A 16,743-nucleotide genomic window follows, 5' to 3' on the forward strand; every position below is an offset into this window, starting at 1 on the left:
ATTTCTTATTTCATTCACTCGAGATGTCTTGCTTTGATGACAGAAGGGGGGGGGGCGGGGATGTGCTCATTTCCGAGGCGGAGGATTGCCTTGGACTCGAACAAAAAACTGCATTTCGGCATTGGGTTGGAAATGAAAGCCGTTCACAACGCAGTTTTTCGAGGGAAATATTCGCGAGGAGTCGATCTTGACGATCGGCTCGATTACTTGGATTAGCGACGATTGCAGAAGGAGGAACGCAGCGAGCAGTAAACACAGAGAGCGGCTCAATCGACTTCTGCTTTATTATTTTTCCGTTACAATTCTGGTGTCATCATAATTAAAACGTGGAAATCAAGTTTAAAAAAATATAGAATAAAATTTGTTAGAAAATGATTCGAATGGGTTTGTTCGTCAAAGATGGCGACTTCAAACACGATACTTGGTGGGTGTAGCCCGTGTGCAAAGATCACTGTCGACCTAGAAAAGGCGCTTTTAAAGAACTGCACAAACATCACTTTTGCGCTGCTTAATGATTAGAAAGGCGCTGAAACCGGGAAGGATTGAAGAGCCCCCCCCCCCCCCCGCATACTCATTGAGAGCAGTTTGCGTAAACAGTTACAGTTACACGAACCGCACAGCGAGGAGGCTGAAATCAGCTTCATAGAAAATGTTGAGAGGTAAATGCAAGAAGAAAACGTGCAATTAGTTCGGTATTTTTTACAAGGGGATGCATTTAGAGATAAGTACAACTAGAAAGCGTGCAACTGGTTCTGTGTTTTTAACAAGGGCATAAGGATAAGAAATATGCAATTAGAAAATATGCGTTTAAAAATACGAAACTAACTGCACTCCGTCTGTTCCATGAAGCCGAACAGCAAATTTATCCCTCCGAACGTGGAGGGATACAGTGAAACTTAAAAGAGTGCGATTTTTTGAAGTACGGAAATTACACGTCTTTTCTTTATTGATTTTAATTACTTCTTTATTTACACGTTCAGGTTTTTAACTGATCAAAACCGCAAGAATTTCGCGATTTTACTGTCAATTTTGGAGAAGCCGTGCTAGTAATTATTAGTCGCGATCTGTCTTTCCCAGATATTTATTCAGTAAGAGATTATTATTCCTCTTTGTAAGACGCTGAAACGTTCACATCTGGGTTGCTGTGCTCAGGTCTGGATTCCTCAGAGATGAGGAATAATCGAAAAGATTCAAAGGCAAATGACAAAGCGAGTGGCGTAAGCAGATTGAGAGTTTGTGGGTTGCAGAAGCAGAGAAGAGGGGAGCGGAGAGAAACATTGAACTTACTAAGAGGTTTTTCATAAGATTGATGCAGGGAAAATATTTCAGCTGTGGGATAGTGGTGGAAGAAGAAGAGGAGGTCATCCCTGGAAATTAAGTAAGAGCTTGTTATTAAGTGGGTGAGGACTGGATTTGGGGGTTGGAAAGTGGTTAACGCGTGGAATAAGGAGGTTTTGAGTGCTTCGTATGTGAATGAGTTCAAGGAGTATGGTAGATATCGTGTGGGTCTCCAGCGATTTCGTTTTGGAATTGGTATTGTGGAAGTTGGTCCCCAAATTCGTTGCCTGCTAACTTAGATGAACTCCCGTCCTACTTAATGTTTCCGACCGCACTTTGTGTGCATGTTCGAACATAGATCTACTCGGTGCATGGATGTGCGTAGGACTGTACCGCGAGTAAGTGCGCTAATTAGAAACCAGCCAGAAAAATAAAACAAAGAAAATTAAAGCAAAAAAGTTAAAAAAAAAAAGAAAGAAAGAAACAGTCAGTAGACTCAAAAGATATAAAAGAGTCAAAGGCATGTTTAGCTCCTCTTTGTATGCATGCAAAATAAGAGTCCCCGAGAGAGAGCCCCTTAATTATTAGAGGTTCGTTCGATTAAACCAGCGATTAGTCCAGCGTGGATTTTCAAACTGACGAAATAAATGCAAACATGTTTACTGCGTGAAATGACCTCCACTTCGAAGAAGTATTTCCGTTTCCGGTTATAACGGGGCCATCAAATTGGAGGACGAAATAAAACGATGCACTCGGGAAAGACTCGAACCAATCACTGAAGTCTTATCTCCGACGCTGTGATGCAACAAAGAAAATTAGTTGGAAAGGTGGACTTCAGGAATTCTCTTTCCGCTGTAACGTGAACGCTTTGTCTATTTGAGCCCGTCCCTGAGGAAAAAGAGCTTCGCAGTATCGAACTGGGCTCAGAATATACTGGTGTAAGGAATGTCTTCATATTTCGTTTACTTTATAACTGCTTTTCGTGTGAAATGATAATTAAAACCAAATATGTGTGTGTGTGTGTGTGTGTGTGTGTGTGTGTGTGTGTGTGTGTGTGTGTGTGTGTGTGTGTGTGTGTGTGTGTGTGTGTGTGTGTGTGTGTGTGTGTGTGTGTGTGTGTGTAAAGAATTCCTCTGTAAAGTGAAGCTTCATTAGAGTATCGTTCACCACCTGTTGTAATTCCCACGCTCATTTCACTTGTGTTCGGTTGTCCATTCGTGCGGAGGACAATGCGGACGAGTGGAAAAGCCAGCGAAGAATACTCACCTGTGGTGGTGAAGGAATAGCCACGCTCGGTCAGGATCTTCATGAGGTAGTCGGTGAGATCGCGACCGGCCAAGTCAATTCGCAGGATAGCGTGGGGAAGAGCATAACCTTCGTAGATGGGTACGGTGTGGGACACTCCATCTCCGGAGTCCAGCACGATACCGGTGGTACGGCCGGAGGCATACAGGGACAGCACGGCCTGGATAGCTACGTACATGGCGGGGGTGTTGAAGGTCTCGAACATGATTTGGGTCATCTTCTCGCGGTTGGCCTTAGGGTTCAGAGGAGCCTCGGTGAGCAGAACAGGGTGCTCCTCGGGGGCCACGCGCAACTCATTGTAGAAGGTGTGGTGCCAGATCTTCTCCATGTCGTCCCAGTTAGTGACGATGCCGTGCTCGATGGGGTACTTCAGAGACAGGATACCTCGCTTGCTCTGGGCCTCGTCTCCCACGTAGCTGTCTTTCTGACCCATGCCCACCATGACGCCCTGCGAACGAATAAAAACAAGAACGTTACAGCTGCGATTCGCGGACATTCTCTCTCTCTCTCTCTCTCAACTTCCTGCTCATTCTCTGGATCATCAAAGCGCAATTTTCAAACAATACATTTATTTTTCGGCAAAGCGCATCCCTCACCTGATGACGGGGTCGTCCTACGATGGAGGGGAACACAGCTCGAGGAGCATCATCTCCGGCAAACCCGGCCTTGCACATGCCGGAGCCATTGTCAACCACAAGAGCAGCAACGTCGTCGTCACACATGGCGGCTGATTATTCACTGTAAGAAAGAAAGAAAGAAAGAAAAAGCAAGTTAATTCTTACTGTGTGAATGTTTCTCTCTCTCTCTCTCTCTCTCTCTGTGTGTGTGTGTGTGTGCGTGTGTACATCCTCTTCACGCTAATTTGTTAAATTAAAGGATGGTGGTAGTGAACAACTCGCTGATACTCACATGAGGACTGCCGTTAAGTGAAAGAAAAGTTCAGTTTCTTTTTGGTTTATCTGTTCGTTTTTTACTTATCCCTCACTCAAGCATCAGCGGCAGGAATTCCAGCGTTTGAGTTTGGATTTAAAGTTGCCTGATGGAGGTTTACCGACGGAAATAAATTGTTGATAATTGACTTATGCAACGCAAATAAATAAATGAGAGCGTGACATGAATGCATTCAATGCCTAAATTCAAAATGTATTTCAAAAAAAAAATAAAAAATCACTTGCTTCCTGAATTAGATTACAAGCAGCTAATTATTATTAGTATTCCTAGAGGGCGCAGTTTTGTGTACTTCTTTCAAAATTATTTTGTGTCGTCTAGCGGTTGTCTCAATAAGCTTCCTTATATAGACAACCGCTAAACGACACATAAAACGGTTTTTGATAAATCTTCATTAATGAGGCCTGCCAGAGATCTCGGAAAGTTTCAAACGAAGATTTCCGAAAGAATCCTGCCCTCCCCCCCCCCCATGATGTACGTAAATTTGACAATAATTTTCCATTTCGCCTGTACAACCATTATAATGATGAAATGATATTACTGTTGCCATTTATTAGAAATATTATTACTGTCATTAGTAATAATATGTTATTACTATTATTAGTATTACCATAACTACTTACATTATTATCAGTATTATTTTAGAAGCTATTATATCGCATGACCCGATTCCATCTTCCTTTTACGTATGAGACCCACAGTTCCATTACGTAACTGATGTTGTGATAACGGGGCTTCCGCTTTGTCCGCCAATGACGTAGCTAGAGCTGTTGTCGCCCGAGCTGGTTCCTGAGTTTGTCTCCCCACTCAATACATGCCAAAATACTATAAACATTCAAAACGACGTACAGTAAATCCTCGATTGAACGGAAAAATTACCGGAAAACTTTCCGGTCCGTATGTCGCATGTGAAAATTAACACCCTGTTACTTTTAAATTGCTTTTAATAAAGAATTGCTTATAATTAAATTAACAGGTTATTTTTTGTTATTATTTTCAACAGATTTTGGCGAATAGGCCATCATATGTTGGAAAAACAATAATAATTTATCCGACCTAAATGAGTCACCGCTCATAAAACATGTTCGGCGAATGATTAGCACGTGATCACACTAATCGCACTGTAATTGGTTCTTTTATCGCGTGGCGTGATTTTCTGCGACAGTTTTATCACACACATTTTCGTAATTTTAGGGAGTTAATTATTAAAAAAAAAAAAAAAACAGAATTCAAAAGTTCAAAAAAGAAAACCGATAGTTTTTTTTTTCCAAAGCAGGATTATGTAAACCAAGCGTCTCAACATCGAAACATTAACTTCACATTAACTTATCTAAAAGTGTGTGTAAAACAATTTTTTTGTTTTTACACACACTCATTATAGTGCTAATATTGATAAAATTGCTGTAGAATGTTGCAGATATTTTTATTTTAAAAAATTCGCGATTTAACGGACCCCCACCCCCTTTAGCTCCTATTAGTCCGTTAAATCGAGGGTTTACTGTATAGGGAAATAAATTAAAACACTATGTTTGTTTTAGTTGTAAGTGTTATTGTTAAAAGCTAATTATTAATTAAGTAATAAAAATTACCAAGTTAACATAAATAGAAGAATCGTCGAAAAATAAAATTGTGTCACGTGAAAAGTTCCTCCCTGGACAGATCTCCCTCTCCGTTCTCCCCCCCCCCCCCCAAGCTACGCCAATGCGTGTGTTTCCTCTCATTTCTACAAGAGACAAACTGCCCATGAAAACAGCTCTCTCACCTTCGAATTCAAAGCTGTTATGAAGGCTGTCCGACTGCTGGTAAGTACCATTCCGCGTGTTGTTCAGCGATTCTTACATTTCGATGTTTGGAATAACAAAGGAATGGCTAAGTACGGGGCAACGAATAATGCGCATTACGTTTACTCGTCTTTGAATTGCAAAGGAAATCAAAACGCTATTTAGAAAACAGAACCTCATTAGATCTATTATTAATTTCGTCCTTTATCTCTCATCATATTTTTGTCAGGCCCGCCAGAGGGCAGGTGCGACGAGTTAAGAAACAGAAGAGAACAAGTGTGCGTATGCGAAGCAAATATAAAAATGATTTTTTTTTCTGAAAAGGAATGTGGCTGAACCTTGGGAGTGGCTGAGCCCTTCTAATGAGGGATTCAGAATGTATTTTTGACTGTGTGTGTTCACGGGGCCGGTTTGTCTGTTCTGAGGGACGAAAAACCCGAGTTCCCGGGTGAAAAAACCCTCCATCCCCGTATGAGACCGGCTAACCGGCTCACCTTTCGTCAAAAGAGACCAGATGAAGGTTCCTCGCATCACTGACGGAGGAATCGAACCCAGGTCTTTCCGACCAAAGGGCTTCGTCTACACCGACTGAGCTACGGAGGCTCCAGGAACACGTCCACATCGCAAAGGGCAGGATTATCTTGCGTGATTTCGTTTGTGCGCTTTCCTATTAAAACGACAGCCAAATGAACTCCAACGTTAACGTAAATGACCCCTCCTACCCCCCCCCCTCGGTATTTTGTAAATTTTTCCGCATCATCCTGATTGGCCGAGTGGAGAACTGCGGCCTTGGGCGTTTGTGAATGTGTTTAGGTGGGAGTGAATGTCATTGCCCCGTGAGAGATCACCCGTCCGCTCATTGCGGCCTGAAGTGGATTGAAAAGTTTCCCGCTTCGTCTTCCCGGTTCTAATCTCACGTCGTGTCCGCTGCAGCTTTTCGAGGCAGCGTTCACGTGGAAAAACTGCACTCGAACGAGTTTCCTGCACTGAGAGAGGAAAGAATTGAACCAAAATACGAGTTTCAATCAGCGTTTCGATGGAATTTTCTCGAACAGTTTTGAAAATGTCTCTGAATGCGTTTCATTAGCGGGAAATTCCGGCTTCAGCAGGAGACTGCAACGGAGGAGCAATCGTGAAGGTTGCCGGCCGAAAGCGCGAAACGCTTTCGGCCGGCAACCCTCGGATCGGAATAATTTAACACCGTCTCGAGCACAAGAAACCTGTAAAGTGAAAGCGAGTTGCCCGACTGCACGCAAACAGAGCTGTTTTGTCTCAAGCAGCGTCGTCTTCTCTCCTTAGTTGGCGACCCAGTTACGTTGAAGAAATCCTCCTCGGGATGATCGCTTTCCATGAGGCATCTTTAACGCACCCCAAAACAGATTTCATTGCGTCTTTTGGTTGCTAACCTTCTCCCAAAATGATGGCATTTGGTCAAATTTAGAGTACACTTTTTACGAATTGGGAATTTGATTTCCCCAACTACATTCACTCCATCTTCTTCTGTCTTTACTCGCATGCGTTCTTTCCTAATCTCGAATTAATTATAGTCGTACTGAATTCATCAGAAAAATAAATAAGAATCCACGAAGTGATGTTGACCGGTTGTACCTACCAAGGAGAATAGGTGGAAGGGGTCTGCTGCAAGTGAGACAGACCGTGGAAGAAGAAGAAGAAATTAGTTTAAGAACTTACATCGACAATAGCTCTGAGCAAATGCTTCAAGCAACAACACAAGAGGACCTTCTAAAAGCGACAGGAAACAAATCCGATTACAAAAAGGAAAAATAAACCCTTGCATGGCCAATTTCTTAGAGATACTGAGGACAAAATTGACGTGAACAAGCCGTGACAATAGCTTCAACACGGATACACTAAAAAAGAAACAGAAAGATTTATTCTAGCAGCTCAAGAACAGGCATTGCAAACTAATGCAATCAAAGCACAAATTTTGAAAATCAATCATCACGCATATCAAGGATTTAGGCCTAACGTGGCCTGATCCGGCCTTAGAAGTCATCGCTGAATCGTTTAAGAGGACGTCCTGGTTTTCTTTTTCCTAATGGCTTCTACCATAAGACTTGTTTTGGTAATCTTAGAAAATCAATAATAACAGCAAATGCAGATTATGCGATCAGAAAGATGAGACTGAAGAACATCTAATCAGTGCATGTAGCAAGATAGCTCAAACTGATTATAAATACCGCCATGATCAAGCGGACAAAATAGTTCATTGGCATGTATGCCAAAAATATGGCTTTCCTACTTCTGATAACTGGTGGCAGCATAAAATAGAGACTGTATTGGAAATTGAAACAGCAAAAAAATCTCTGGGACTTTAGAATACGACTGATCGGCATTTGGAACACAACAGATCTGACATCACAATTATCGAACATCAACAGGTTTGGATTATCGATATTGCAGCACCCAGTGATAACAACATCAACAACAAAGAACTGGAAAAAATTAGTAAATATCGAGATCTGGCAATCAAAGTTAGCAGATTGTGGCTGAAACACATCAAAGTCATCCCAATAGTTATTGGTGCACTTGGTGCAACTTCAAAGAAGCTATCCAACTATTTACAGCAATTAAACATCAACGAAGTGACCCCTATATGACCTACAAAAAGCGGCATTACTTAGACCAGTCCATATTTTACGACGCCACCTGACGGACTATTCTTAGATTCTTGGGTAGAATCTGAATTGTTCTGAATCACCAGTCAAATTGTTGTTTAAATAATGTGGTTTAAATATTGTTTTGACTGTGTATCAATTATGTGACTAAAATAATAATAATAATAATAATAATAATAATAATAATAATAATAATAATATAGCTGAAAATTAAAGCTCAATATCATCGATACAATCAATCAACCAATAACCAATGACGTCGGTGTTGCTTTTGTCTGGCTTAATACTCGCATTAAAAGAATTCATTAATACGAAATTGAAAGAAATTTCGGTTAATCTTTCCCTTTCTACTAGGGGGGTGGGGGGGGAGGGGGGTTCCGGGCTTGTTCGTTTGCCAGAAGTCAGAATTAGCTTTTCGCCGAGAGTAGAAAGTTAGCTGTCGCCGTAACCCAGAGGCACACAATACACCTCACAAGCCGCTTTGTCAACACCACCAGCGGAACGCGGAGAAAGCATTTCTGAGAGTCAGCAAATTTGCAAAGGGAGGGCAAAAATAGCGCGCTTGTCCCTGAATTTGTTACAGCCTCACTGGAGAAGCATTGAGATGTAGCGAAGGCTTTCTTGCACGAGCAGCCACTTCTCACTCGTCCTAAGAAGTTAAATGCAAGAAATGAATGAAAAAGAGCAGTGAAAATAACTCGCGCTTGGCAAACTCCTGGAAAAAGAAAGCCTTTCCGATTATCAGTATTATATCAGCGCCTCCTGCAGTCGAGATTCATCGAGGATAATTAAGTTTGTTTTTTTCTTCGCCCATCTTCGAAGCCTAAGTGCTTGCTTGTGTTTGGTGATCCATTTAATGTAAATATTAAATATTAAAAAGAGATTTGCTGCTATAAAAAGGAACGAATGAAAGTAGGTGGCGCTATCGCGCTTAATCAACCGCTTGTGAATGCTGATAAACAATTAGATGACCATTTGAACGACTTGAAAATCTTTCTGACCGCTGAATGGGGATGATACCGCTCGAGTAAACTCTTTCTTTCTCTCTATTAGAAACTATTTTAGAAGCTCAAATTTCATTAGGTGTTAAAAAGACGGTTTTTTCGCAAGGCATCGCCACGTCTAATAAAAATGACTTAAAAGTTAATTAATTCAGTCATTGAATTAAGTTGAAATATTCAGAAGAACAGAAGGAAATAAATCTGATTACAGCAGGTTGCGAAAGTTGATTTTTTAATCGGTCCATTTTTATACCAAGTTAAAAATGGGCTTGTGTGTGTGTGTGTGTGTGTGTGTGTGTGTGTGTGTGTGTGTGTGTGTGTGTGTGTGTGTGTGTGTGTGTGTGTGTGTGTGTGATTTTTAACATAGTAATAAAACGCATCGAGTTTGATAGCGTTTGTTCCCCTGTTCCTCCTTCGTCTACACCCCGTTTTTAAACTCCGTTGCTAAGAGAGCACGCACTGGTTTTCGCACGAGCAGCGGAAGCGGTTAGGGCTTTTCAGCTGAAGGTGAGTTAGTCGGTCCGTTGAGGCGATGGTGGAACTCATCCCACAAACCGTTTCGCGGAACACACTTACTATCTAGACGTAAAGACTTACTGTTGGGCAAGAAAGGCAACCGAAACCACCCTGTTAATTATTATTAACATTATTAAATTATTATTATTATTATTAAATATTATTCCTAGCGAAGCAACACTGCTACCCACAGACCATTAGGCTGGGGAGAGAAGAAAAACAAACATCAACAAAACAAAGGCGCGCCAGTAGTGTCCGGCGCCTGGGTGCAAAACTTTAGTTGGCGCCCCTATACTCTCCCCCCCCCCCACAATAAAAAAAACACTTTATAAAAACATTATTTTTAATATTTGATGCCAATAAAGTGAGTATTTCATTTTGAATTTTATCTCCTAAATAGGAGGGCATATTTTTGAAGTCGGGATCATTAGCTACACGTCGCGTGTGTTCCGATATAAAAGGATCAAACTTTCCTAACATCTCAAAATGCATTTTAAAAAATTGCCATTGTCGTCAAGTTTATTACTTTTACCACGAGATTTTGTTCGCCTAAAAACTGTACTACGAAAATTATTCTTTTCATAACTTCATACCAACGTTTCCTTTCATTATCTCAAACTGTTTGCTGCAAATAATCAATACAAGTTTTATTTTTAAGGATGTAATTAATTCTGTCCATTTTTTGAAATTGTTCAAATGAGTTAAATTTTTCTCACGACGATTCAGGTACATTGCAAGAGGTTGCCTATTTTCTGCTGATAACAGCAGAATACAGAATCAAGTTAAAAACTGCAGCGGATTTTCTTATAATGTTTAGAGCAAATGCGAGTGGGAACAAGATTAAACAATTCAAACGCGCGTCATCCCGTAAACAGTCAACTCACGCAAGTTCAAGTTTTTACTTGTTTGCGCTAAACTACTTGTTAGAACTAGGATTAGAATAAAATAAGAACTTATGGAATAATAACAAATAAGTGATTATAAATAATTTGTCTAAGACAAATCTATAAAATATAATTAAAATTTAAATAAAAATGTAATTTATTTTGATAAAATTAATGAATAATTTTTTTAAAAGTATTTCCTTTGGCGCCTTTACTATCCTGGCGCCTGTGTGCATCGCACACATTGCACATATTGCCTGCGCACCCCCTAGTTCCAAATAGCGCATTTTGGTTTTATTACTGTCTAAAACTTTAAATATTCGTCGTCGGGCTTTCCTGAATACAGTAATTATCATCCACCATAATGTGTAAAATCATACATCTCCTAGGAGATGGGTTTTACATTATGGGAAATACTAAGAATAGCGATAAGAGCTTTACCCACCTTTGCTACGAGTTGCCCTAGTTTGTACTACGTAATTGAGCTACGTGCTTTAGCTCACGCTAGTAGTCGCCGATACTTTTCTAGTTACTATATTCGGCATGAAACTCTTTGATTCCGATCTTTGAGTTTCTTATTCGGTTTTAAAACAATGCGGGATTTAATATCCCCTTAATTTAATTAATGTTTAACGTCGCCGAAATGAAGCCTATTGGCTCTTTACTTTAAACACAGTAATTATCATTTATTAGACTGATTTGTGCTCATTTGCTGTGTGGAAACTTTAAAGAAATTTGTGGCATCGATCGCGATTTGTAGCACCGCGTCCATTTTTGCACTTCGGTTTATGGTTTGGAATTCACCAGAATATTGTGCGCTTTGGATTTTCATTTAAACGTGAATAAAGAAATGCCAGACGCCGTTCTTACAGCGTTGCAAATAAAATAATAATAATAATAAAATAAAAAAACTGTCCTAGAATGAAAATATTTTCCTTTCTCCGCACTCCCCCCCCCCCAAAAAAAAAAGTGAATTAAAACGCAGTTCATTCGAAATCATAAACATGCTCAATTATTGAACTTTTGAACCCGCTTAAAAATTTGTCCAACAAAAAGTGCTTGCTTCGATTGGAAAAGGGGAAAAAGGAACTACTCGGGGGATGGGGGGGGGGGGGCATTTATTGAACTGTGGGAGGAGCAGCATTAAGAAAACACCAATCTCGGCATTCGCAGTTGAATTATTATTACTCCTACTATTCTTATATCAATCCCATAATCGTGTGATCATTTTACGATTCTGCGCCATTTTGAACAAGTTTTGCGTCGCCGAATGTCGGCAAATTATGAAGGCGAAAATCGCGCTTCGAATTTCATTTCGTTCAACTTCAAATTTCGTGAGTTAATTCGAAACCGTTTTGATTTTTAATTCGAAACCGTTTTGATTTTTCACATTTTCTCTGCTTGTAAACGAAGTAAACCGGCATTCAAAATACAATCCCGTACACGCAGCTTCTTCCGTGCGACCGTTCCAACGGCTCATTGACTACCGGCGTTCGGCTAATTAACCCGCACGCCTGCACTTGCGATTCCTTGCGGAACGAATGCACTTCGCGTAAATAAAAAACAATCGAAATAAATGGCATCGCTTTAAGAAACTTAATTAAATAGAAGGCGACTTCAAACCAATCGCCTTAAAGAAAGCGCAAAAGATGAATAACCCGAGATGCCAGAAACATCCGGGAAATTACCGAGAGGTCAGAAATGTCAGCCGTTGAGGAAGACGACTTCGCGAACATTTCTTCCCTCATTTCTGTCGTGGGCTCATCAAAGCATCCACAAATTCCAGCGGCGCGAAATCTCGGATGGAACAAGCGGTTCCTGAGGCGAAAAGTTCGCTTTCGTAAGGCGTCCTGCAAAGCAGGTTCAAGAAACTCTCTCGCCGAGAACAAAGTCGGCGTGTGGTCGCTCGGACCGCAGCTCATCGAATCGCCTCTGGTGTGATTACCTGCGAACAGGACGATTGACAGCGGCTGCGGTGAAGTCCCTTTCAAAGACGGCACTCCTGTAAGCACTTCGCTTCGTGTTGGCTTTCTTAAGAGAGGTCAGCAACACCATCGGAGACCAAAGCAGAAACACCCTCTTCATTTGTGCCAGGGAAAAAAAAAATTTCGCTTCGTACCGCGTTTTTTTTTTCTTTCTTTGTTTTTTCCCTCACTTTGTCAAGAATGCCGCTTTCGCTGTTATAACAGCGGAATGGCTTCGGCATTTCTCTGCTTTCCTTCCATCAACAACTCGAAATCCGTTTCAACGTTTCGGATGTTCTCGATTCGGCTTTCTCCTCCTGGGCTGCATCTCCTCCGGGGGAACAAACTCGGAAATAAGGAAGGGTTTTCGCCCCGCATCACTTTCCGAAGCGGCGACATTTCAAAGGAAACTCGCTTTACGAACTAAAAGGAATAAAAGTAAGAATAAGGAAATGCGTTTACCGTGCGGTCAGAAATATCCCGTTCTTGCACAAGCGGCTGCGTTGGCCCTGTCTGGAGTGGGGGATGCACCCTCCGAGAAGCGGTTTTCTAGCGAGAATCGGTGACGTCACAGATGCTTGCGCACGAGCTGCGAACACTTCGCTTCGTGCAAGGCCCAAGTCCACGCGCGCGATCTGTGTCCGACCATATACGGGCAGGTGCAGCACGTGCATTGTGACCGTCTAGAGAGCCGCTATTTCGAGCCGCGATTACGCTTCGAACCAAATATGAAAAGACCGCTTCGAGCAGCGGCAGGCCCAAGATAGCGTTTCAGCTCGACGCTAACCCCTCGCTTTTTTTTTAATTCTTTTCCGTTCCTCTCGCTCCCCTAAAGAAGGGGCCCGTGGCGTTTAATTTAGTTGGGCCGAACTATTTTTATTCGTTCCGATCTTCTTATGCCCCGGTATGGAAAGTGGCTAGCCAGCCGCCGAGATGGCCACGCATTCGTCGCCTCCTCGCGAAGAAAGTTCAAGAAACGGTGGAAATCCGAGCGTCCTCCGTTCGCTTCAATCGAGTGTGACCATTAATGTGGAAGTGGTTCTCGGCGGTATAAATAGCCCGCTCGCTCTTTCCACGTTCCTGCCAGCAAAGCGAATTTCTGAATTAATTTTGAAACGCCGACGGGCCTTATTCAGCGGCCCATTTTCATCAGGGAAACACAAAAGGGGCTTTCATTCGGAATTCTGTGTCTCGATCGCCTTTCGCACTCTTACAAACAAATCGACGTCTGCGCTGTTACAATCAGACTTTTTACATTTTAGCGTTGGTTTCGGTCGTGTTATTTCGGCTTGGGTTGGTTCCGTTTGTGCTCTTAAATCGTCGTCGAACCCAACCGGCTTAATTTGCGTGGAATTTCCGTAAAATTTTCAGCTTTTACTAAATCAACGTAGACTTTAAAACGAAGGACTGGCTTTTTAAAGGGACCGGTCCAGACAAAGTTTAAGGCTTTTCAAAATTTTAAAGAACTCAAATCACTTTTCTGGTTAAAAGTGGTTCATCGTGTTTGTCGAATTATAAATTTCCGGAATCCTGCGAAACGTGAACCGAATACATGAAAAGAGAAATCACGGACGACACCGGTGATCAGCATCCAAAATCAATAAAGGAAATGTCGTCTTCTTCCTTGCTTTATTTTCGTCTTTTCGGAACGTTTTGCAAGATTCACCACCAGTCTCACGGGATATTATTTGCGAATTGAGAACGAATGACGATTATTTATTTATAATGATGAGTTTATGGTGCGAGATATAATTGAGCGACAACGTAGTGACTCGATTGTGTAAGTAAACGTACAAAAACTCCCGGCGACAGCAAACGAGGGCCTCGTCTAGCATCACCTTGACATCGCGCCAAGAAACAGCACTAAAGATTCCTCGCAAACATTTTTCAATTTTAGCTCGAACAGCTGATTACACTTTGGTGAAAAAGAAAATAATTAGGAAACAATTTTCCTGCTTTTTGTTCAAAACCACTTCTAAAATTGTAAGGAAATTGGGAAAACACTAAAATGGAAACGGTGTGTTGAGGTCAGAGGTCAAACTTCACAAGAAATTCGGCTCTTGTTTATTCTTTCATTCGAGTGAAAGCGGACAAAGTTTGTGCCCGAATTCTCTTCACGACTGCACTGCTTGCGTGTAAAGGCTGTCGATGTCACTTCGATTGCCTCTGCATCCCATAATGCAAAGCGCACGTTGAGAAAAAGGGTCTTCCCGGCCAAAGGGAACCGTCACTGCCGACCAAACTCTCTCCGAAAGATCCCGTGTACAGTTAACTCTCGTATAACGCGGATGTTAGGTTCCATAGAAATGCCGCGTTATATAAATCGCGTTATGCGAGACTCAGATCACATAGAAAAAGTAGGGTTAGTTTCCGAAATCGTTTTTTTTTAAGATTATATAAACAATGACATATCCAACAAAAAATGTTTTTATTTAATTCAGGTAATTCGTGTAAGTTAAGAAAACAAATAAACTATGAAACAAATGAATTAGTGTGAACTTATAAAATTACAAATTGTTCGTAAACTTCATTGCACATAATAAAGTGCATATTTTAATCGTCATCACTGTCTTCAAAACGAACATTTCGTAGATGGGCTTTATTTACGAGTGGCCGGAAGTCGTCATCATTTGAAATCTCTTGGACGTCTTTAGTATAATTCTCATTGCATACTTCGGCTGGTTTAGTTATCAAGAAGTCAGTAATAAGACCTTGCTTACCACTATGCTGCAATATTTTTCATTAAGTTCATAATATGGCGCTAAACAAATATCCAATTGTCTCGTGAATTTTCCCGAGAGCTCCATCGAGGGATCACTATCCGTAAAATAACTTCCTAACTTTCTTGCCAAGTCCAGTCCTGCTGCTAATTTCTTTAAATTGAATTTTTTAACGGATTCATCACAATCAGAATCTTCTGCAGAACTTTCCCCGCCATTTGGTTCGACGTCATCTATTAATTGTACCAGTTTCTCCTCATTTAAATCTGTTTCTCCATCAATCAATTCACTAATTTCGTTTTCAACCATATCGCAAAAGCCCTTATGTGGCCATTACTATAAAAATGATTTTTTTACATAAGAAAAGCATTACATGTTGTAACTCACCACAGAATAAAGTGCTCAGCACACTTAGGATTTTTCATGCGCTTTCCTGTCAGAAAACGAAGACAACTTTCAACACTTTACACGGTAAACATGCGTTCATGCGTGCTAAAGGGTATTTCCCCTAACATAAATTCGCTACTTATAACCAAATGCGCGATACGGGCAGATGCAAATTTAAGGAAGATAAAATTTGATTTTTAAGTCGCGCGGGGAAAAACATACGAAAAGATAAAGGTTACTGCAATTTGTAGGCCGCGTTAGAGCGAAACTTGGTTGTATAAGTACCGCGTTCAACAAGGGTTTCTACAATTTGTAGACTAGACCGCGTTGTAGAAGGACCGCGTTATACGAGGGTTACCTGCACTTCATTTTTCTTATTTTATTTTCGAGGTGAACCACGTCGCGAAACTTGTGGATGACCTAACGGGGAGACGACTGGGTTCCCCCGTTCCCCAATTAAACACTAAATAGATTTCAGAACGCTACGGGGCTGCGACAAGCGGGACGGTGGTCTCACACCTAGCGATGATACTCATCTCCCGCTCCAGACGGGAGTCGAACCCGTTGGCTACGCTAACCGCTGCGGCCAGAACGGCCCCAAATAGGTTTCCGTGGACGAATGCACGAATAAATGAAGGTCGCATTTGCTGAAAATGTTTCTTCAAAAACAAAAACGCGAACGAATGCCGGAAAGGAACGCTTTCCGAGGTCAAAGACAGTTTTTGGACTCGAGAGCTTTTGTTTTCTTTGGGCACGTGCGAATTTGTCATTCAACTCCTACGCACGCGCCCTTGACCCACACTCCTACACGTCACCGGGAAAACCCCGCCAACGAACGGATGCATGCCAGAAACATCTCCGACTACTTGGCGGAGTTTCAGGTAAATACGGCTCTTTACATAATGTTACGTTCGCTCGCGGGTGGAAAAAAATGTTTCGGAGGGATCTTTGGACGAGCTCCACGACGGGCAGCCGACTTCGCGTTGCACGGCAACGGAACGAATGCGGGTGGAAAATATTTCGGAGTGAGAAAATCGGGGGCAACAAAGCGGGAGATTGGGCCGGGGGGGGGGGATGCGTAGGATAGGCCAAGGAGATTTACTTATCCCATCTCTTCGTTACTGTTTTTCTTCTTGTTTCGTCGTTCCTAGATGTCACCGACCCCTCGTAAACGCGTCGGAGGATTTCACCTCCGCGTTGCTTGAAAAAGAGCGCTGGCCACGTCCGAACACATAGAGACCCGAATGATGGAGCGAACGGCTATGACCCTTTGCGATCGAGGCAATATCGAACCGCATCCGCTGGGCTTGTGACGAGACG

The 16,743-nt window shown here is 41.8% G+C and overlaps 1 protein-coding gene across 1 annotated transcript in view; it reads right to left on the reverse strand.

Annotated features, from left to right (window-relative positions):
• The window catches only part of LOC150107868 (actin 403-like), a 14,850-nt gene extending 1,916 nt beyond the window's left edge, over nucleotides 1-12,934 (reverse strand). The window contains exons 1-3 of the mRNA XM_090390526.1: nucleotides 12,779-12,934; nucleotides 3,180-3,321; nucleotides 2,545-3,031 (exon numbers count right to left, since the gene is read on the reverse strand). Of these exons, the coding sequence (XP_090246652.1) occupies nucleotides 2,545-3,031; nucleotides 3,180-3,305 (613 nt within the window). The 5' untranslated portion in view covers nucleotides 3,306-3,321; nucleotides 12,779-12,934. The remainder of the gene's footprint in view (nucleotides 1-2,544; nucleotides 3,032-3,179; nucleotides 3,322-12,778) is intronic.
• Nucleotides 12,935-16,743: the final 3,809 nt, after the last annotated feature.

Source organism: Typopeltis vanoorti, chromosome 3 (genome assembly GCF_054136105.1).
Source record: "Typopeltis vanoorti isolate ZY-2024b chromosome 3, IOZ_Tvanoo_1.0, whole genome shotgun sequence".
Taxonomy (NCBI): Eukaryota; Metazoa; Arthropoda; class Arachnida; order Uropygi; family Thelyphonidae; genus Typopeltis; species Typopeltis vanoorti.